Here is a 22923-nt window from a genome sequence, read left to right on the forward strand (position 1 = left end):
TCAGTCGGCAGGGGATGCTAACTCCTCCTTTGATGTGTTATTCCCAAAAATAATAAGTTTTGGAAAGATGTATTTAAATCAATTCTCTATGTTATAAAATCTTTTGATGATAATTATATTGAAGAAAACTTTTTATTTATGCCTATTTGGTTATTCATATTAGAGTTGGTATGAAAACACTGTTTATAAAAAGTTGGTACAAAAAAGGTGTAACGGTCATCAATGACTTTCTAGATGATAATGGAAATTTTTCTCACATGTAAGTTTTCAAAAAAAATTTGATTTGCATATTTGCACAATGCAATACAACAGTATAATTAGTGCTATATCAACATATCTAAGATCCTCTCTTCCAGAACATATCAAATGTTTATTTAAGAGATCCTTTACTCCATATATTCCATTATATTACAAACCTTTTCTTTTGCAAGATAAATGTACAAAACCAATCTACAAACAGATAATTGCCTGTAAAATAACCCCAACTGCAATACCAAAGTGGAATTCAGAATTGGTACAATATGGGGTAGAAATGTGTGTTTATGTTGCTTTTAATGTATGTTTTAAGACAACCAATGACTCATCTATTCAATGGTTACAATACATATTACTTCATAGAATTCTTCCTGTAAATTACTATTTGAAAAAAATCAATGGTCTGATATCTTCTGATTGCTGTTCCTTCTGTGAACGTGATGTTGAGACAATCCTACATGTTTTTGTAAGCTGTGAAAAAATATCAACAATTTGGAGCAACCTAAGCATGCATATTTACCAATATACTTCTATACGAATTGGTTTCAATGTTATCAATATTTTATTGGGTGAACTCCCATTGTCAAAAGACAACAAAGTTGCAAACTTTATGATTTTGTATACAAAACAATATTTATTTTGCTGTCTTAAAAAGATAAAATGCCTAGTCTATTAGGGCTGCTATTTTATCTATATAACAAAGTTGAAAAATATATTTTATGTCAGAAATTTCAAATGCAAAAGTTTACCAACAACTGGCATGTATGGAAACATATATTTGATACAATTCAGTATTTTTTTTTTTTTGTTTCTTCTTTGTTTATGATTAATATTAACCGTTTGCCTTTGTTAAACAAGCAACCACTGCCAAATCTGGATGAATGTGAGCACGAATGTGTGAGTGGATGAATAAAAAAAGGCTTTGAATTATATTATTAAAATGTTTGTATGCATATGAAAAAATAATAAATTAAAAAAAAAAATCCTCCTTGGCACCTGATCCCACCTCAAATGTAATGAAGGTCCGTGTTTGCTTATGGTTTGTATTTTGACAATCGCAAACGAACTAAATCATAAACGTTTCGTATTTTTCTATTATGACGTTTCCCGATTTTGACAATAGCTCGAGCATGATATGCAAAAGAGTGACAATGAGCACACGGTGGGTGCGATCGGTCGGCAGGGGATGTTTCTCTTCCTAGGCACCTAATCTCACCTTTGTCGTTTTTAGAAGTCAGTGTTGCTCTGATTTAAAAATCGATTTTTGAGATGGTTGACAGTTTGTTATTGTCATTTTTCATTCTCGACAGCAGTGGAATCGATTCAGGGCCAGTTTTCCAAAAGCAAACAGCCAGCCATCAGCAATTCCTGCATAATTATTTTTATTTTATTATTTGATTTTTCAATAAAAATGGATTACGTAAATTTACTTACTTTGTCATCGGGCATTTGTAAAACTATGATACGTATATGACTTTTATAGTCCTTAACTATTTTTATTGACCTTATTATGCCGATATTACCGGTATTTCTTTATGAGGTCATCAGTGAACAACATTTTGAAACATGGTATCTTTTATTGTCTTTTAGCATTTTTCAATATTTTATCATTGCATGCAATACGGTTATTTTCAAGAATAAGTTAGAAAAACTAACAGAAAATACCTGTCAGGACTAAATTTTTCAGAATTGTTTTTCACTGAAATATTTTTGGTAGTACTATAATATTTGAAATTAAGATTTTATTTCTTAGTCAACATAATTTTCTATATTTTCTGTTGGTTTTATCTCACTTGTTCATTTAGATGATCTTATGGTACAAAAATATTGAAAATGCTTAAAACAATATAAGACACCATTTCTCAATCATTGGCGTCATAAAAATTCCATGTCAGCAGACTAAGGTCAATATACTTAGTTTGATACTATAAATGGTTTAGTATTATCATCATTCAATTTTTTGTTAAATTTAATCGGACTGGAATATTTATGAAAATTGTGAATGAAAACTTAATGCTTTGTATATATTATATGTCACTGCCATTCATAAACTGTATTTCATTTTTAAAAAAGGTTTGTAATTTGTATTTTTTCACAAATAAAAAATCTCAACCATAACGAAAAAGTTTAAGTTATTTTTCTTATATTTTCAAAAAATATTGAATAAAAAGTAGGTCATTGACCTACATTTTATTAAAAGTGAAAAATAATACTACTATGAAAGGTCTATAACACACAATAGGTTTTTTTATCATCATCAGTGGAATTTTTTTTCATTCTTAGTAAACGTAATCCGTAACACATTAAAGATGAAGTGGAATGCGACCCCCAGTAAATTGCCTCCCAAAAAATCGGATTTTTTGTTGGTGTTTAATCTTTGATATATGTTCTCTAAAAGAACCCCTTTCTTACCCCCCAAAAAATGACATTGAAGATGTAAATCATTTTTTATGATAGGGGTGTAATGTTTACATTCAATCACCGTAGATTTTGAACTCAAAATCTATATAGATATGAAACATGAAAAATTTACCTCATTGTGCTCATAATAAACTTTTTTAAAAATGCAGAAGTCCAATGGGTCTTCCACATTATAAACATTTTTTTTTACCTGGGGTACACTTACATTAACTTTCATAACGTTACTCGTCTGTGCCACATGTGTCATGTGACATAAATTTGGGTAAGCGTGTTCGACGTGACTTTATATGTCATTCACATTCATTTATGACAATAAATTATTTGTAAGTTGTATCATCAACGTTTTTCATTTCTGGTTGCTAGGTTTTCCCTCAACTGGTGAAAATTTGGTGATAAATAAAGTTACGTTATGGAAACGAGTCTGTCCGATCTGCTAAATTCCTTAAAATACATATTTTCTATTGTACCAAGATCCGCTCATTTTATTCATTTTTTTGTTTATCTGAGACAGGGTCACAAACCAGAACAAAATTCACTGTTACAGGGTGAGCAAAATCATCGATAATATCCACCAATCATTACACTAAAAGGCGATTCAAGCTATCGACACTAATGAGTGTCGATTTATTCACTCTTATTTTATTATTATCAAAAGCAAGATAGATTCTCTATAATTCATAAATAAATTAATAAAAAGGGGCCGCTATCGCTTGTTTAGGGATGTCATCCGCTATATTTAATAAGATAAAATAAATGGATTTCTTTGAAGAATGTAAACTTCTGTCCTTCCTTGAGGCATTTATCGCATTTCGAAGACAGAAGATGCAGATTGAGGAGTGATTTTTATTACCTACAGGTGTTAAGCACCGGTTTCGTTGAATCGATCGTAAGCTTAAATGTTGAGGGATCGATCGGGAGACTGAGGGGGTCGCAAACTAATTTAACCGTTGATTTTCAAAAAAAAATTCTCGGTTAATGTGACAGTTTTTATTAAATCTAGAATGGCCGAGATGTGTAATATGTGTACTTTTTGTATAAAGTAGGGTGTATATATTATTATATTATTTTATAGTATTACTTTATATTACTATTTTTTATATATAAATAACTGTTGGTGCTTGCGCTAAAAACTCAAAATTTTAACTGCTTGTTTTTGCATATATTTATCGCAGAGTATTTTCATGATGAATTTGACAGCCCGATAGAAACCCTTTAAAATTGTTAACAATTGTTTATATTTATATATTTAATTAAAAATATAGGGTAAAACTACTAAAATACCGCATATTACAAATAGAAAAATAATTTCATTTGACCATTAACGTTATTGTTTTTGAGTGCAAGAATTTAATGCGGTATGGGTCACATTGAATTATTAATGTGTATGACATTGAGTAATATTAATTGTTTATAACCGTTTACATCCATAAAAATGTACAATAGTAATAACATGATTTTAATCGTTTTGTAAATCATTTAAAAAGGAATAGGGGGTTGCAGTGTATAATTATTTGTCAATGAATATTTTTGCTTTTTTAACACATTACATTAGGATGTCCACTACAACATATATCATTTTCATGACCACTTTCTTACCTTCCACGAGAGATATTTTGTTAGGAAGTATCCCTTTTTTCTAGCAGTATGACTTTTTTAACAAAGCAATAGCATAACTCTATCAATATAATGCTGAAATCAGCACTTCAAATTTTGAAGTGTTTGATTCTTAATTTGAAGAAAATGTGTCGGCACATAAAAAGTTTTCAATAACATTTTTTATTAAAAATTCATATACCAACCTAAGCATGTGCTTTATAACTTCAATTTTCATGGCAACTTTCTTGGCATTTAAATGAGATACTATAATAACATTTACCCCTACTCCTTATTCTGGAATTATGACTTTTTGTGACAAGTTCTGTTTGGAACCTAAAAAGTAATGCATAATTTAGATATATCAATTGAACAGATCATTATCAGAATACATATCTGATTATATGAACCGCTTGTAATTCAGATCTTTCAAATCCTGTATGACGTCATGATGAATAAATGACATCATAGCAATATGAAATACAATCAATTATGATGTCATAATGGTATGTGTCTTGTTTCTTCTTTTAAAATGGTAAGCTTCTTAATGTATATAAAATATGTCATAATATTTCTCAGTCGGTTTTTTGTTTTTGTGCTAGATTCATCGTCATTTCATAATTTGTATATAATGTTTCTCCGCAGTTGCATTTTTTTTATCCAGATAGCCATGTTCAATTTGTTCTAATCTAAACAAAAGACGAGAGGGGTCAAGAACATAATAAATGCTGTTTTAAGAAGTTCATAGATTTGCAACAAACTATATTTATTTCTTATTTTATTTCATATATTTTATCAAAAATGGCTGCTTAAAATCACATTTACTAGTATGCCTATGCAACTAGTTTTGGTTCACCTTGGTTTACTAAGTTGTTTTATCAAGTACATGTATTATTTTTTAAAATACTTTAAATTTCATAAACATGTAGGCTCCTACCATTTATTCCATTTTGACCCTTTAAAGCAAATGCATATATCGCAATATTGAATAAATTTAAACATCTAACAGTAAATCGGTGAACTGATATTAAGAATTGTAAGATATTGAATATTACTTACTGACTGTCCGTGACGTATTTGGCGTATAGAGCATTAACGAGGGTTCTCGTGTCAGTCTGTCACTGAATAAATCTTGAAGTGTGTCCCAATATTGAATATTCATAATTTTGTTTAAGTTTATCATTTTATCTAAAACATGCATTTTGTAAAAATAGAAAAGTCGGTACATTATGTGTTTAAAAGGGCTAGATAACAGGGCCAAATTAAAATTATAATAAACTCTTGAGATGCATAGCCCTTTTTAATGATGTAGAGAAATATACCTAAATTTTAAAATATTTGGATTTTTTTTTTTACAAAACTATAGTTTATAGACAAAAATAATATTTACTTTTATTTTTAAGGAAGAAATCCCAAGGTTGGTCTTTAAGTGTACGTTTAATTTCTATTTGCTATATACATGTACATGTATAAGAACCTATAGCAACTAAATGACATCTTGAAACCCTAAATTGTATGGGGGTTTCAAGACTTTTCCATTATGAAAAGGTAATGTTGTGAACATTTTATAATATTTATGCACGTCCACATTTAACGATAGCAGATAACATTGCAATTGCTAGGACGTTTAAAAATAGATTTATGGAATGAGTATCACACTGTACATGCTAACTTAGATAAGACAAATACTATATTTCAATTCTCTTGCAATGAGTTTGCTTGATTATTGCTATTAATATTCATATCCATATATTTACATTAAGTATATATTCCCCCTTCTGTTTGCATTGGAAATCTGCGACGTTCAATTTTCTATTAATACATAATGCTAATTCATTCGACATGAGCACAAAAATAAACGTCTTCACGTGTTTTGAATATATTTATCTTTGTGATATTGAATGTAACTTTCAATCTTACATAAGCAATTTGATTTGCACTTTCGAAAAAAAACAATAATTTATATATATCTTATCCTAGATTTAAAAAAAGAACATTCTCCACAAAGTTACTGGCACTATGAATAACATATTAATATGGCAGTTCCATGTTTCATATCTTTGACTAAGAGCGTAAATAATGGCTTTATAGCAGCGATACACAAAATTTCATACAAACAGACATCAGTATGAAAATATTAATATAAACATTGAAAGCTTATTTTTGGATGTCGTCCGTCCTATGACACACCAAGCGGTGCAGACAACTTATCATATAGCTTTTTATCATAAGTATCTTCATAAAATTAAGTTTTACTGTTTTAAAGTTACATTTAAAAATTGCTAAAAAGAATAGATCAAACAAAAGGAAAAAGGTAGGAATTTATACTCTAGCTCGCAAAGTACATTGCCTCGCACGTCTTCCACATATTACCCCCTGGCGAGACCCGAACAATCCATAGCATCCTCAACTCCTTGGGGAGCATACAAGCAGAGCTGCCAAATTACGGCACTAATGCTTTACATTCACATAGCCAGCTCGTCTCATGTGCCAGGTACCCATTTTAAACCCTGGATGGAGAGAGTGGAGTAGAGTAAAGTAACTTGCACAAATTTACAATGTTACCGCGATAGCGACAGACCAGCCTCGAACCCGGGGCTACCGTGTCCAAACCAGTCGACGCTATCAAAATGCGCCAACACCTTTAAAGAAACGCTTTTCTATTTCTTTTCTATATATCTATACGATATTTCGTTTGTTTTTGTTCTTTACGGATAATATTGATATGTCGGCGTTCCGCCAACTTTTGACAACCTGTTTATGACCAATACACTAATATTACGAATTAAACCATTTTAGTGAAAGGTTAACTTTTTATTTTGACTAAAAATTACATTAATGACAAAGTCGTCTCACCGGAAATGAAGACTATTTTATTCGTATTATGATTGTAAGGGGACCTAGACAAAATTTTGGATAAAAATAAAAATTTTAATTTTTATGTATAAAATGGTTTATTTGTGCAACTTGAATGATTCACCAAAGTTTGAAAGTTGGATGTCTTGCTACATTCAAGATACAGAGGTAAGAAGCACTTGTTGTGTAAACAAAGCTCGAGTCTTATATTTGTTTAAAAGTACTGTACAGTAAAGAAATTATAATTTTTTGTCAAAATAATTTCTGACAAACAAGATAACCTGATTCAATGTGTTTCTAAATAATTATCAATAACAAAAAACAATATTAGATTGAAACTTATACGAATACCACACATATGTAAACAACAACAGAACTCGAGCTTTGTTTACAAAACAAAACATTCTAACCTCTTTATCTTTCTTCTTTCTCAAAGAAAAATTTCAGCTCAAATCGTGTCCAAGTTGACATCACACTCAATATACTGGTAAGCTCAGGCTTTAATGTATAGTGTGGATTTCTCAGGAATCTGATTCGAGTTACATCCGTCCGATGTACAACAGAAGTGACAGCTGTAGTGACCTTCTACAAGGACGTTGCCATAGTTAGTACAGTGTTCAAGGTCAGATGTTTGGTGGAGCCACTTGTTCCGGCACTCTTCCTCCGTTACACATCTGAATAAGATAATTAATCTCTCCTCTAGTTTAGTTTTTACAGAAACAAGTTTAAATATTATTGAACAATGGCGTGTATAGATTCTATTCTTTTTTGTTGCTTTTACCGTTTGAATATAGTAGGAAACGGCTGTCCATTGTGTATCAAGTCCGTCATACAGAAATCTTCACCTGGACCACACTGTTGAAGATTGCCGGTGTAAATGGATCGTGTGTCGCACGGTATACCGTTGTCATTGTCTCCACAGATGTGACAACTCCTCATGCCTGTCGTTATGGTTTCAATTTAGTGTGATTGTGTGAAGAATGCGCAATTCATATAACTAACATATTAAATGTAGCTTTTTTCCTACTGTGTATTGTGGGCGCCTGTTGTTTTCCAGGAGACATAGAAGAGTGATATACCATGTATAAATATTTAAGTCTCATTTTTTCATAATTATCAAGTATGGGCATACTTAAAAAATATTCCATTGTTTTTTATTTGATTCAGTGTCAGATAATCAAGATGTATTGTTGTTTTATACTTCGTGCATAAAAGTAAGACTTTCTAACATAAATTCATTACGAATAAACTGTTGAAGGAATTTGAAAAATGAAATTTAAAAAATATGGGCGTGGAGGGGTTATTCTACAATGTACACTACGTACCTAATGCCAGTGTTGTTTGTTGTGTTGTGGTAGTCTCATGCTGTGCTGTTGTTGGGTTAACTGTTGTTGTTTCTTTGGGTTGTGTTGTTGTGTCTTACGTGATAAAACATTGTAGCTTATTATCCCTTTAAGTGCTACTTCTTTTTTACATATTCCAATATTCCAAACACATTCCATTTATTAGATTTATTATGTAAAACGAAGCTGATAACTAGTATTACAACGTTTATTAACATTTTATTTCACATTCTACAATTACATATAAGTAATAGTATAGGTAATGTGATACAATTTTTTTAATTAATTATTGAATTACGATCTTTTTTATTTAAAACAAAATTTATCTTTAGACTGTTTGCGACCATCGTATTTTTAGAAAGATGTATATGCTTATCCCTAAATCTATGTTTGATTTCGAAAAAGGAATGTTTAGTTTTTAATCTCGTTATATTGATTTCATGTTTTCTTTCACATACATCACAAACATGCAAGTATAGATAATTGATAATTAAGATTTCTTAATTTACCTGGTACAATTTCACAAACACAGGAATAGCTGCGGTCGAAATAGTTAAAATGACATTTTCCTACTAGTCCCGCAGGACAAAAGCAATGACTGTCATCTGTACAAACTACAAAGTATGCATAAAACAGATAAGTGTATCAAAGTTAAGGCATTCTGCTTCCTAGCATTTAAATGATACGATAGTTGGAAGAATAATTTTTTTCTCACTTATACCTTTATCGATTAAATATAAAGATGTAAGACTACATCAAATGTATCTTCATTTGCAAAGCACACCTAAGAATTCAAACATAGTTGTTACTGCATAGAGGGAAATATTTGCCCCTTTCGCCGTTGCGTCGTCAGTGGGCGAATTTAGGACTGTGCAAATTCAAATGTCCCACATTATCGCTTTTAAGAAAATATGTCCTGGCAACTTCAAGACAAGGTGATGCGGTTTGAAAGTGACGGAAATAAAGGGCGGAAATAACCAGGATACCGTAACTTATACTTATCATTTTGAAATAGATAGTTCAAGAATTTTAAAAAAGATAAACAAATTTGTGTTTTTAAAAGCTGACAAGTGGAGTTTATTTTTAACCCTGAGAGGAACATAGATCTCACCGGTACACTGGCAATCGGTTGAGCGCTGACCAAAGTTACAGTATGGGTGTTTACCAGCCGGACAAACATGACTACTACACTCGGTGTGATTCAAACATTTTATCAGAAGTTGTGGATCTACTGTGGTAGGATCTACAAATTAGAAGAAAAACAGGCTCATTTGAACGTTTAAAAAGTTTTATCTTTTTGGGGCACAAAAATCTTTAGATAAAGAAAATTAATATTAAACAAAATTAAACTTAAAAGAATCCTAGAATGAAATATTATAATCATAAGTTATCAAAGTTTTAACACATTTCATTTCAGTTATTCTCACCTATATAACCTTCATTGGACCTTGAGACTATGCAGTTTTACCTGATTTCGATTTTAAACCAAATTATCGGCATAAAAATAATATATACATGTCGCTTTATATCAGACCTGACATATTTGGGAAAGTTAAACAATGGTTTATAATCATATTTCTGTATTTCGTTTTCTTGTTTAATTTTGCCTAATATAATATTCATACATCTTATCTTATCAAACTTGAATAATGCTTGCATTAGTTCAAGTGTCTCATGTTTTATATGATCAGAAATAATTGAGTTGATAAATTCCGACACTAGACGTTTTGCCGTTTTGCCTATTTAAAAAATCCACGTTACATCTGCCTACTTTGGGTAGTTGTCGGTGCTTTAGTTGTTGTTGCTGTTGTTGTCGGTGCTTCAGTTGTTGTTGTTGTTGTTGTTGTTGTTGTCGGTGATTCAGTTGTTGTTGTCGGTGCTTTTGTTGTTGTTGTCTGTGATTCAGTTGTTGTTGTTGTTGTCGGTGCTTCAGTTGTTGTCGTCATTGTTGTAGTTGTTGTTTCTGTCAATAAAAACTAACATTGACACTCAATTATCTTACTATCAAATAAAAAATAGCGAAATGTCGATATGTACTAGGTACTCCAAAACTTACCGATAGCGATGAAAGTTTACATTTGATTGACGTAAATTATCCAAAGTATTACTGCAATGTTCCGAAAACATATAATATGTCTAGAGTGCCTAAAGATCAAGCAAAAATCCGCGAAAAGATTCCTTTTGGTTAATTGTTTGCTTTAATTCTCATCAGTGATTACATGGAAAGTTTCCATCAACTTCCGTTACTCTCCATAAGTTTGGCGAGTACCTAGTACATTTCGGCACGATGCGTTTATTCGGCACGATGCGTCACACAGATGCAGTCAAACGAAAGAGAAAAAAAAAATAATCATTTTCAAACTTTGATCTCGTAAAAAATCGTTTGAAAAATAAAAGAATTCGAACTTGTTTAAACAACAGAGTGAAGCGGGGATATCCTGTAAATGTTTCAAACATATCACTAGTTGAAAGTTTGTGGGAATGGAAAATATAAGACAAAATGTTTGGTGTTTATAAAATTTCAAAAAGTGCATTATGTTTATCATTTTTCTCAGGAAACCTTCCGCACAAAAATATAATTTCCAGCAAAATTTGCCTGTATATTTATCTATGATTATTTTTCTTTATAAATATTGTTTATTTATAAATTAATTATCTTAATTTGCAAAATGACTAAATATATTTTTACTTACTTTAAAGCATATAGTCATGTGCGCAATGAACGAAATGAAATTGATTCGGGAGGTTTTCTTCTTTTTCTCAGGATTCAATTTTTTTTATTTGATACATTACATTCGTATCTCTGACTTGATATGACTTCTATTTAAATACAAAAAGTGTGTTAATTAAGACTCGTTTGGCTATTGTTAATACCTAGTCTGGTAATTAATAGTTAAGTTTTAAAGAATATATATTTATTCTATTAATAATTCTGATTCATCATGATAACTGTATTGGCCATAAAATTATATATCTGACTTCCAATGAAAGCATACGGCCAAAAGGGAATTTTTTATCAATGTTTTCTATCACGTGTTAAATTATGTTCAGATATATATTTATAGTGGAATTGTCTTTATCCATTTTATGATAAAGTTACTTCATTTTGTATGTAGTAAATTTGGCGAAGATACATTCAACATGCAAATGGCTATATTTTTCTTCATAAAAGTCCTGTGAATAAACCTATACATAGGCAGTATTAAAAATGAGGGCGTTTACTAACAAAAGACTTGTGGTTTGAATTTTATTAAATTCATGCCCCAAAAACAGTGTATGTCAGTAAAATGTTTATGTAAGCTGGCAATAACATCATCTGCTTTACCCGTGGGTCATTGATTATGTTTACACTTGCCTAAATATTTTAAGCATTACATGGCATGCGCATTTATCCATTCTCGAATTATTTTTGTCGCAATAAGAATGACCATTTAACTTTATATGAATTAAATTTTTTCTTGGCAGGCTGACATAAAGAAAACTAGTCGATCTGTATTATCAAGGATCACTTGAGGATACTTATATACTTCTTCACATTCTTGTCTAGCAAAAATGATATCAAAACAAGTCTTATGTGTTTTATGATTTAAAGAGATACTGAGATATCCTCTAGTAAAACATATCATTTCTAAACTAGAGAAATATTGTATTTCTTTACAATAGTTTACCTCTCTAAATATTAAGTAGTAATTATAAGTAGTCATAAATCCTAAAACATATATTTTCATAAATCAATTGAAAGTTATTCATGCATGCATTTAGTTGTGTTAAACGTCACCTGTACAGCTGCATCTTCCATGTAAACATATAGATTTTTCGCCGGCTCTGCAATGATAACTACATTCCGAATTGTGTTGACAGTTGATATCTGTTGAAAAAGACAAATTTATTTAAAGACTAAGGACCATATTTCGCTTTGCTCGGATATATCGCCCACCTAAGAAAAATGATTGTAACGAATCATTATTTTTTAAAAGATGTAGTCTCATAACTGTAGTGCTGAGTCCATACAAACTGAGAACTGCGTGCTAGTCTGCTGCAGTTATGAGACTAAATTCAAAAAATAATGATTTAATGTTTCTCTTTACATTATAACTCACATGGACCGATCTCAACCAAACTTGGCACAAAGCATCATTGGGTTAAGGGGATTCGAATTTGTCATAATGAATGACCACGCCTTCTTTCATGGGATGATAATTAAAAATCATTGAAAATATGTTCGTAATTTTCAAAAATCTGCCCAAGAATCATTTAATCAGAAAAGAAGACACTTGTGTGGAAGCATCCTCATGTAGGTTTGATTCAAGTTTGTTCAAATCATGATCTCCGGGGATTGGGTGGGGCCACATTGGGGTCGAAATTTTAAAAAAGGAATATATTAAGAAGAACAAAATTTCAGTAGCTGAAACTTGTGTGGAAGATTACACAGGTAGGGTAGATTAAAGTTTTATCAAGTTATGACTCCGGGGATTGGATGGGGTCACGATGGGGAAGGTCTAATTTTCACATAGGAATATATAGTGAATCTTTCTGTCAAGTTTGTTCAAATTATGGTCTTCGGGGGTAAGGTGGGGTCACCATTGGGGGGGGGGGGGGGTCTTATTTTTACAAAGGAATACATAGAGATAATATTTGAAAATCTTCTATTAAAAAACATTTTTCTAGAAAAGTTGTAACTTGATTAAAAGCAACCTCAGATAGTGTAAATTCAAATTTGTCAAAATCATAATCTTCAGGGGTAGCTAAACGGTAGGGTAACGGGACGTTTCGCTTCTATTGACGTTTCGCATCGAGACCATACGCTCCTAAATACGTTTCGCGCTGATACGTTTCATACTGGTAGTATTTAAGAACGTAAGTAATTTATTTATAGTGACATGTGTATACATTTCCAAGTGTTATATCAACAACTGTTCGCACAGATTTAACACCCGGCCCGTCGGGCCTATATGCCACTTTAAACACATGAAAAAGAAAAGAAAATAACACAGCATCAAGTGGTAAACAAAGACAAGATTGAAAATATACATGTATAAGTATAAAGCTTTAGTATATGTTTATTTTCTGAACAATAAAGATTGTCTTCGTGTAAAAGCATGATATGAATAATTGGCAACCTGTCGAGGATAATTTGAAATAAAAACAATTAGTTCATATGTATCTGCAATCGTAGTAATTGATTAAATCCAGTATTTTTGAAAAGAATTCTTCTATAATCGCTATATTAAGGGCATTGTTATTAAAGATGAATTCCGTTTTCTACACTACTGTTACAACAAAAAGTACAAATTCGCTCCTCAACGAGTTCACCGTGGTATCAACCCGTCTCAATTCTTAATGGTAAAATCCCACATCTAAACTGAGCCAAAATTGATCGCAAATGTTTAGGCATATCTAAAACTACATAATTTTCTCTACCAAAAACTGTTTTAAAAAGTGCGTAAGTACGTAGTTTTGGAATATTAATCATCTCATTGCTCCAGAAATTTGAATAGAAGAAGTGTATTTTTGATTGTTCTATATTTGTGTCAACGATCATTCTAGAGTCAAAATAGTAATCTAAATCTAAATAGCGAAAAATTTCTTTTAAATCGCTGCAACAATTTATTTATTTATTCATAGCGATATATACAGCGATGTTTTTGAGATAAACGTTTATAAATGTGATTAACATTGATTTTATTTAAACACTGTCTATAAATGACCTTACTTATTGTTGCAAATTCACTCAGTGATGACTTGAATAATGCATCAATGTAATAATGTATAAAAGAATTATCCACGCGTTGATGTAACTATGTTTATTTAGCGGAAGGTGTAATTACTAATTTGGTGGCTCACTGTGTCAAGTTAAAGAGGAGACACTCATTAAAACTATATTTGAGAGAGTTGGCTCTCTCAAATTTCTAGATTTCTTTTTTTCTCCTTTTTTGTATTATCACTCTTTCACACATGTATTGTAATAAAGATGACATGTATCTTGGGTCTTTTTTCTCAATACTGTAAAGTTAAAAAGTTGTCAATTAATAGTAGATCGGGTATAAAATATTATATAAAGATACCGTACTTATAAACTCGTATAGCTCTAAAATTAACTAATAATTTCCTTGTGTTATTCCATTTATTTTTTCATCAATACAAAATATTGTAATTTGAGTAAATATAGTTAGTAATAATTAAGTAAATCTTAATTAAAAAATAAGTCGTTAATCATATTTAAACATATCAGGCCATTTTTATCAAATATAACTATATAAATGCTACGTTTATAAGATTGATATTCACTTTCAAAAATCACCGTACTTATTGTTGCAAATTGATTAAGAACTCAAATAAAATCAATGAAATACTTATCCACGAGTAGATATTATGTTTATTTCATAAAGTGTCTGATTAAGGTGTTATACATGTAACTAATTTGGACACTCTCCATGTCAAGCAAATGAAGAGAATAAATTATGGGGCGGGTGTTGTTAATTAATTATGAACACTAGGGTAACATATTTGAATAATGATAATACAAAACAATGCAACAGACAAATCGTATCGAGGTCCCTTTCAAAAGTAACTATAAATTACTGTTAACAAATGATTATGAACACATAAATTAACGGTGCAAAGCATCTCGGAGCGAAACGTTTCAGTGCAAACGGTCTTTCAGGGCGAACAGTCCCGCATTCACCGTAGAGTGGGGCCACATTGGGAGGGGGTCAAAGTTTACAATGGAAAATAATTTAAACTATTCTCAAAAACTCAAATATTATAATATATGGAATTACTTTTATGCAAGCATTTTGACATTCATGTATTGTTGATTCTTTAAAATTGCTTAAGACTTTGGACCCTAGACAATTCTTGGGCCCCACACGGGGACCAAGGGTTGATGTAGCTTTATATCCAACATATAAACAGTTGTTTAAGATCTTTTTGAGAACTGCAATATGACTATAGAATATCTGGAGGAAATTTCAAAAATATTTTCATACAGGATTTTTCTACTATTGTTTTGATCTTTTGTATATAACTACATAAAGTTGATTTTATTATGGCTATTTTTCCTCAGGTGAGCGATTTGACCCCTGGTTCTTTAACCTCATGCCTTGTTTATACCTTTAATTTAGAAATCCGGTTACAGCCACAAGCGTGCACGTTGATTTCATTGTATAGTGTTCATCGTCTATGACGTCATAATAAAACTGGACATTTTAACCTTTCAATAACCTTGTGTGTTACAGTCTTATAACTGCAATAGCTTTCCGCACACTTTACATGCAAAAAATATGTGGAATGTAAATATTACACACTAGATTGCGCTTTTCAACATTTTTTTACATGCTTAAATTTTATTAGGGGGTGTCACAGTATTGAATTGAGTTTTAGATAAGCCCAAGTTATTTATAACCATCTACCTAGACAAGTATAAATACAAAGTTTGAGTCAGTGAACAAATCATTTTTCAATACTCGTATCGTATATAGAGTAAACCCGTTCCTGAGCTAACATTCTGATTTATTTTATCATAAATATGTTTGGCATACACTTATAGTTGTTTTCTTTCATAAATCCCCTCGATGTGATGTACGTGACCTTTATTCATAAAGTTTTCGCAATACCTATTATGAAAAATTAAAAAAAAATAACAACACATCGCACTTTGGCATTTGCTTTCAAAAAATTCAATTTGGAAAAAAAAAATTTAATGCACAATTTTTCACATAACGCTTTTCCCAGGTATGTTCAATTAGAAAAAAAAGTGATACCAGCAAATGTTGAAATGTTTTATAAAAAACTCTATGATATGTTATTAAGGGATTGATCCTTTTATATCTTTAGTTACTCTTAATCATGTAAAATTTTCATAAAAATCACAATTGTAGAAATGAATTGGGTCTGCCCTCCTGAATATATTGGATATGAAGTATTATGTGATGAAAATGACGTGCACAATGACCGCAGGTCAGCATTCTCATCCCTAAAATGATGAAGTGGACTTATACCAACTAGTATATAACAAATCTCTGTCTCTCTAACGGTATACGTGATTATGGTAGTCTGTACAGTTAAGATTTTTTGACAAAAAATATTAATTAATTGTTTATCATCATCTTTTTTGCAGAATATCTACCCTGAAATAAATTTATGACAAAGAAAGTAAATAAAGTTCAAAAACGCTGACAAAATAATTACCAAAAAAGCTCATATTAACCAACAGCTTAACACATTTTGCTCATATAGGCCTATAACGGTTGCATAATTTTTTGTGATATATCAATCCCACTGTACTGTTACATAACATTTTTACTACCTTTACAAAGCTCACGACGTCATACTGCAAAAAATTTTCTTTAATACGTTATTTTGCATTATTTATGCAAATGTAGTCATTCCAACTTATTATCATTTTGAAAGCAACAGAATTTTTTCCTCTTAAAATTAAAAATATTCCTGATTATTGACAAAACGCGTGGGGCAAATGTACATGTACACTGTTTACGCGGTATGCTTAAAACCATGCAATATACCCCTGCATGTATGGAAAAATAATTCAAACTTTAGAGTGGTAAATCACGCAACGACGTACATAGTACCCACGTGCAATGTTTGACTAATGCGTATTTTACCACCAGTGTAAATAACCACTGTAACAGTTTTACCTATATTGCTGAGAGTTATTTGGAAAAAAATCTTATCTTAAATAAAATTATCTTAGGTCAAGTACCAATGATTTTGAAACAACTACGTTACCTACAGGACATAAAATAATTTAATTCCAATGCTAAATTAAGGCACTAATGTATATCTTTTTCACATGCCCTTGAGTTGTGAGCCATAGAAAGCTGCCATTGGTCCCGATTAAGGACTTAATATAAATTTTTTGGATCCTCTCTAAGTCATAATTTATATGATTTTCCGTGTTAATTGTTTTATTATAAATGTTCTATATTTAATATATCAAGTAAAGTAAAACACCACTGAGGTAAACTATAAAAGATCAACGATGTACACCTGAATATTATGTTTTAGTGTATTAAACGTTGACTGGGCTCTCTTGACATAAAAGACATGCATGATAAGCAGTATAGTCATTCTCGTTTATATGACTCAATTTCGCTCAAGTTAAGATCTTTCTTTTTTTCTTAAAGTAACGGGATAATATTTAGCATGTTTTGCAGTAAATGATTTAAGGACTTTATATTCCATTTATATACAATAAATCATGTTTATTTTTTAAACGCATTATTATCATTTTAACAGCCAAATTATAGATGTCACAGTGGTTTCCATAAGTCGCTATATAGGCTCAATTTTCAATTCTTTATTCACTCAAGACCAGTTCACTGGTATTTGAGGTTCAAAATCAGTATATACAAATGTACACGAACACAGTCAAGGATCACATGTACAGTAGGAGTAATAATGACGAAAAAAGGTTAAAATCACAATAGGTTGTTAAAGTTGGTTTCTTGAAGAACAGACTTTGAAAATAAATATTGACAAGTTTTTTTAGTTTTTCTACATTAAAAGTATTCATGAGCTAGTTAAATTTTATAATATTTGGGTTTTCATAATATCTCTTGGGCAAAAACATTTTCTATAAGGCTTATGATAGTGGTTGCCCACATTTTAGAGACTAAATTGTTTGCCACTCGTCAATATTTTTTTTAATTAAGGATTGCTAAAACCTGTCGCAATGTTACCATTAACAAGCGTTACTAATACTTACTGTCCGATAGGAATGAAGCCAAAATCGATCTAATCTGAACCAAGTTTCATTTAATATATCTATTTAATAGGCATATAACTAAATCATCCGTTTTTACTATATCACATTTTCATTGTTCAAAAACTCGGCATGCATCTATCCGATTCTTTTCACTGTCATATGATTAAGGATTAACAAGCGTCACTTCTTTTTCTCAGCGTAAACAGTATAGTCGATTATCAATCATATAGCATATTTTTTACAATGCACATAAATCAAATTATTAAAACAATCTGACAAACTTAATTTTTTTTACAACGTAACCAGTGTAATGGAGTAGCAATTTTGAGAACGACTGGGTATCAAATGCCTTCACTGCAGCCACGTTGTTACTGTTCAAGCAACTATACGAGACAGGTATTCATTATAGCATTGAATGATTTATTTTTGACGTCGTCGTGTCAATAACTGTCGTCAGGCGGGCAGACAAATTGAATGGCGCGCTAGATTCAATGCTTATATCTACATTCCCTTACTGATGAAATCAATTATTTACTTAAATTAATCGATACAAATTGCACAACACGGAGGGAGTCAATTAGTACCGGCAAGAACAGCTGTTTTCTAAAAGCCGGTTTAAATTGGCTATCACATAGACTGTTGAGTTGAGATCGATGAGAATGAAATTATAATCCATGAAAAATAACTCTTGAAATATTCCTTTAAACAATAAAATCAACTTTTTGTTGAATAATTGTAAAACATGGTGTTTTGACAACATGTATAAAATATATTTTTTAATCTTTTTACATAGAAAACATTATTTGTGAACTACTTATGTAAATTACATGTAAATTCATACGCAGTGATTAATTGTTGCATTTAGAGGCATTTATACATCACAAAATTTAATTCAAAAACACAGTTGAATGTAATTATAACATACATGTAAATACCATGCTTCAAAAAAGGTCCTATCATGTCTCTTAATCTTCTTTACTGATTTGTTATATATAACATACCTCCACAATGGCAGAATCCAAGTGAACAAAAAAAGGTTTGAGAGGCATTACAATGGTGAGAACAGTCGACGTGAAGACACTCTGAATCTTAAGAAAGAAAATGATGTTAAGCAATTGAAATAGGGATGATGTTAAATAAGTTGAATATGTGTTTGATACCACTGCACAGAATATTTAAAAAAATAAATCAATTAACCACAATTGACTTTTGCATAAATTGAATTGTTCCTTCTTCTTTTTTTAAATTTCAAAATATTATTAAACGTTGGACTAAAACATATACAGCAAGCTCGAGGTATTCCACACTACGCCAAAAAAATCATATTAGATATTTGGTGGTCTATTAGTCACATGTTTCGAAATAAATTTCTAATATTAGTTAAAGCGTATGACGTAATTTAATATCAATGATTAAGTTGCGATATTTATATAATGGAGTGAAATTTGAGTAACTGTTATCTATTCATAAATATACCTTTCCCTTTGTACAAGACAATTATTCACTTAAGTTATAATTGCTTAATTATTTTATTAACTCTTACACCTCACCTTTGATTTAATTGACTCACTCATATTGAAGTTTTACTCTATGACATATGTCACTCGTGCTTAAGTGCTAATTTCTATTGTTTTCAATTCTTATTTATATTGTGTTACACACCATTGTCAGGAGGGAGGAATTAGGTTTCGGATTGTCCGGGTGAAGTTTTTGGATTCCCAGAAATCACCCATACCGACCTAACGTTCAAATAAAGTGCTTTTTACCATCTAAAGCATTTTAGTTTTATTGTCGCCGGATATATAGAAACACCTTATTTTCCCCGGTGATAGTTTGGTGGAGATATCCTAAGGGTATTTTACCCGGGGCTGCCACATACATGTATACTTTGTAGCAGTTAGATCCTGCGTACTAGCAACCGAGCGAGTTTTCCAAGAACATCAACAAACGCCGATATTACAACCCAAGAGCAGAAGATTCAACCGACTTTTACCACCATATACCAACGTCGCTGCTTTTCGAGTTTTGGACATCCCAGGACTTGCACGGACATACTCTACGCCTGGATTCCATCCAGCATGTAACAAGAGCGGGATGACGTCATCCTGCGAACACTTGTTCTCGTTCTGTGTGTTTCGTGTGTGGATTTCTTTGCCATTGTGCTTATATGTTCTTTTAAGCGACCGATTTATTGCATTCGAATCCTAGGAATATTTTCCTGGTGTGGCGACCGACGACAAAGGTTCGTTTAAAATATGGTTCAGCCCAGAATGTTGTGTTACAGTTGTGGACCTCCGCAATGTAGAACACATTTTGCATATTCCGGCCAAGACCTAAGCAAACGACGCTGAGATACAGACTGCACATTACCTACAAATCATTCCGATTATCTTCTAGACGAGGACGTCTCATTTTTCGAAGCGTGAGGGAATTGTCATGGAGTGAAATTTGAGTAACTGTTATCTATTCATAAATATACCTTTCCCTTTGTACAAGACAATTATTCACTTCAGTTATAATTGCTTTATTATTTTATTAACTCTTACACCTCACCTTTGATTTAATTGACTCACTCATATTGAAGTTTTACTCTATGACATATGTCACTCGTGCTTAAGTGCTAATTTCTATTGTTTTCAATTCTTATTTATATTGTGTTATACACCATTGTCAGGAGGGAGGAATTAGGTTTCGGATTGTCCGGGTGTAGTTTTTGGACTCCCAGAAATCACCCATACCGACCTAACGTTCAAATAAAGTGCTTTTTACCATCTAAAGCATTTTAGTTTTATTGTCGCCGGATATATAGAAACACCTTATTTTCCCCGGTGATATTTATAATATAAGTACTTCAGTAACTATAAAACAAGCTAAAAAATCTATCCAATAGGACATCGTATACTATAAGCATTTAACATAACATTTGGAAGAAGTAGTTCGAGAGAATTTATGATAAAAACCATTTTTTCCAACCGAATTTTAAAAATTTAATAATAAATAGGAATTTAACGTGTATCTAGAAAGCTGCCTTCTTCAAAACAATTTGCGCTCTTAGCTTAGTTTAGATTGTCAAGCACTTGACGTTCGTGTGGTTTTTTATAAATAAAATTAAATATTACTGTCAGATTTACATACTACCTGGTATATTTAAGACTAATTCACCGCCGATGCAAAGTGTTTGTGTTGCAATTTCCCATTTTTGTTGATGAACTTACCTATAGCTTTACAAATGCAGTGTCCATCATCGGAACAATACGGCCTCTGGTTGGTCCTACAGTGATGCCCACATTGGGAGTTTTCATAGCATTCTAAACATGTTGAAGCAAAATTAGCGGTATCTTTGAAATTATATTTTGCTGTACAAAGACACTTAAATGACCATTCAATGTGTAATTATTTTAATCAAATTAATTTGTACTCTCAGATTGATATACTATTCTTAAAACTAATTCCCGCCGATACAAGGTACATGTTTTGCAATTTTCAGTGTTAATGGACATACCTCTACAGTGGCATTGTCCTTGGAAACATAAAGGCCTCTTGTGGTCACTACAGTGACAATGTGAATGTTGATTGCATTCTGAATGTGATGAATAAAAAATATAATTTGAAGCAAAATAAGCTGTACTTTTATATCAAAATCTGCTAAACAATTACTTATAAATGGCAATTCATTATAAACTTTAAATATGAACAGAAGGAAAATATATGATCACATGGAAATATAATTTTTTTATACCTGATGACGGAAATGTTTATCTGTATCAAACAAAGCTTCTGAATTTTTATCTTCATAAAAAAAAAGTTAATAGAAGTTTTTTAATCTTAATGTTTTCGGTCATTGAAAATGTTAATTAAAACATCTAATTTTACCAAAAGAAAAACCTAATTTATATAGCATTTAATATAGACGTTGATATTCGAATGTGCATAGAATACAGATACAGGTATAAGTGGTCACAAACAAAACGGCAGTTAATTTCCGATAGACGTTGTTATTCGAATGTGCATAGAATACAGATACAGGTATAAGTGGTCACAAACAAAACGGCAGTTAATTTCCGATTATAGATATGATAGACATGTGGGATACCTTTTTGAATAGTCTGAGTGCTACGCGCACCTTACTATTCTACATGTAGTCATTCTAAGGACACATCTATTTATGCCCAAGACATCTTTGATTAGATAGAACTCCTAAAACATTGACTATCACAAACCTCGAGACAAATATCACGTTACAGACATCATTCAGTTAGAATTACCTGTATTGTGGTCGTCACGTTTCCTGCCGTCGTTATGACAGTCCCTTTTCTGTGAACCACCTCCAGTTCCTCTTCGACTGTGTTCTGACGAAATACTCTCAGAAATCGAAATACTCAAGGCTGTGGTAAAAAAAAATACACATATTCTTAAATATTTACATTTGCCAGTGTCTTTGCCTGTGATAACACTACGTATCGATTTTGTACTATAAAACCCATAACTTCAAATGACGTATAATTAAGGCGCCAGCGGGGTTTGCTTATTCATATTTAAATATTTAATCGAACAATGGCTTAAAATTATATAAATATAAGTAATAAGGAATCATTCTTTGAATATTATGAGGTGATGATTTCGGTCGGGACGTGATCAAACCTATCATAAAGCCCTTCGGGCTTTATTGGATTTGATCACGCCCCGACCGCAATTATCACCTCATAATACTCAAAGAATGATTCCTTA

General features: G+C 31.4%; 1 protein-coding gene and 1 long non-coding RNA gene across 2 annotated transcripts; both read right to left on the reverse strand.

Moving 5' to 3' along the window:
* Positions 1 to 7193: 7193 nt before the first annotated feature.
* LOC128192794 (integumentary mucin C.1-like) lies at positions 7194 to 10369 on the reverse strand (the record flags this gene model as incomplete). The annotated part of the gene is made up of 6 exons (XM_052865768.1): positions 7194 to 7799; positions 7907 to 8066; positions 8451 to 8543; positions 8978 to 9082; positions 9580 to 9711; positions 10240 to 10369. Coding segments are annotated over 6 exons (801 nt in total), but the record flags the coding sequence as incomplete, so codon positions are not given.
* Positions 10370 to 10373: 4 nt separating this feature from the next.
* Positions 10374 to 19285, reverse strand: LOC128155416 (uncharacterized). The gene is made up of 2 exons (XR_008239601.1): positions 19197 to 19285; positions 10374 to 10431 (listed from the first exon to the last, which is right to left on the reverse strand). It is a non-coding gene; the product is annotated as an uncharacterized LOC128155416 (long non-coding RNA).
* Between the last annotated feature and the right edge of the window lie 3638 nt (positions 19286 to 22923).

Source organism: Crassostrea angulata, chromosome 1 (genome assembly GCF_025612915.1).
Source record: "Crassostrea angulata isolate pt1a10 chromosome 1, ASM2561291v2, whole genome shotgun sequence".
Taxonomy (NCBI): domain Eukaryota; kingdom Metazoa; phylum Mollusca; class Bivalvia; order Ostreida; family Ostreidae; genus Magallana; species Magallana angulata.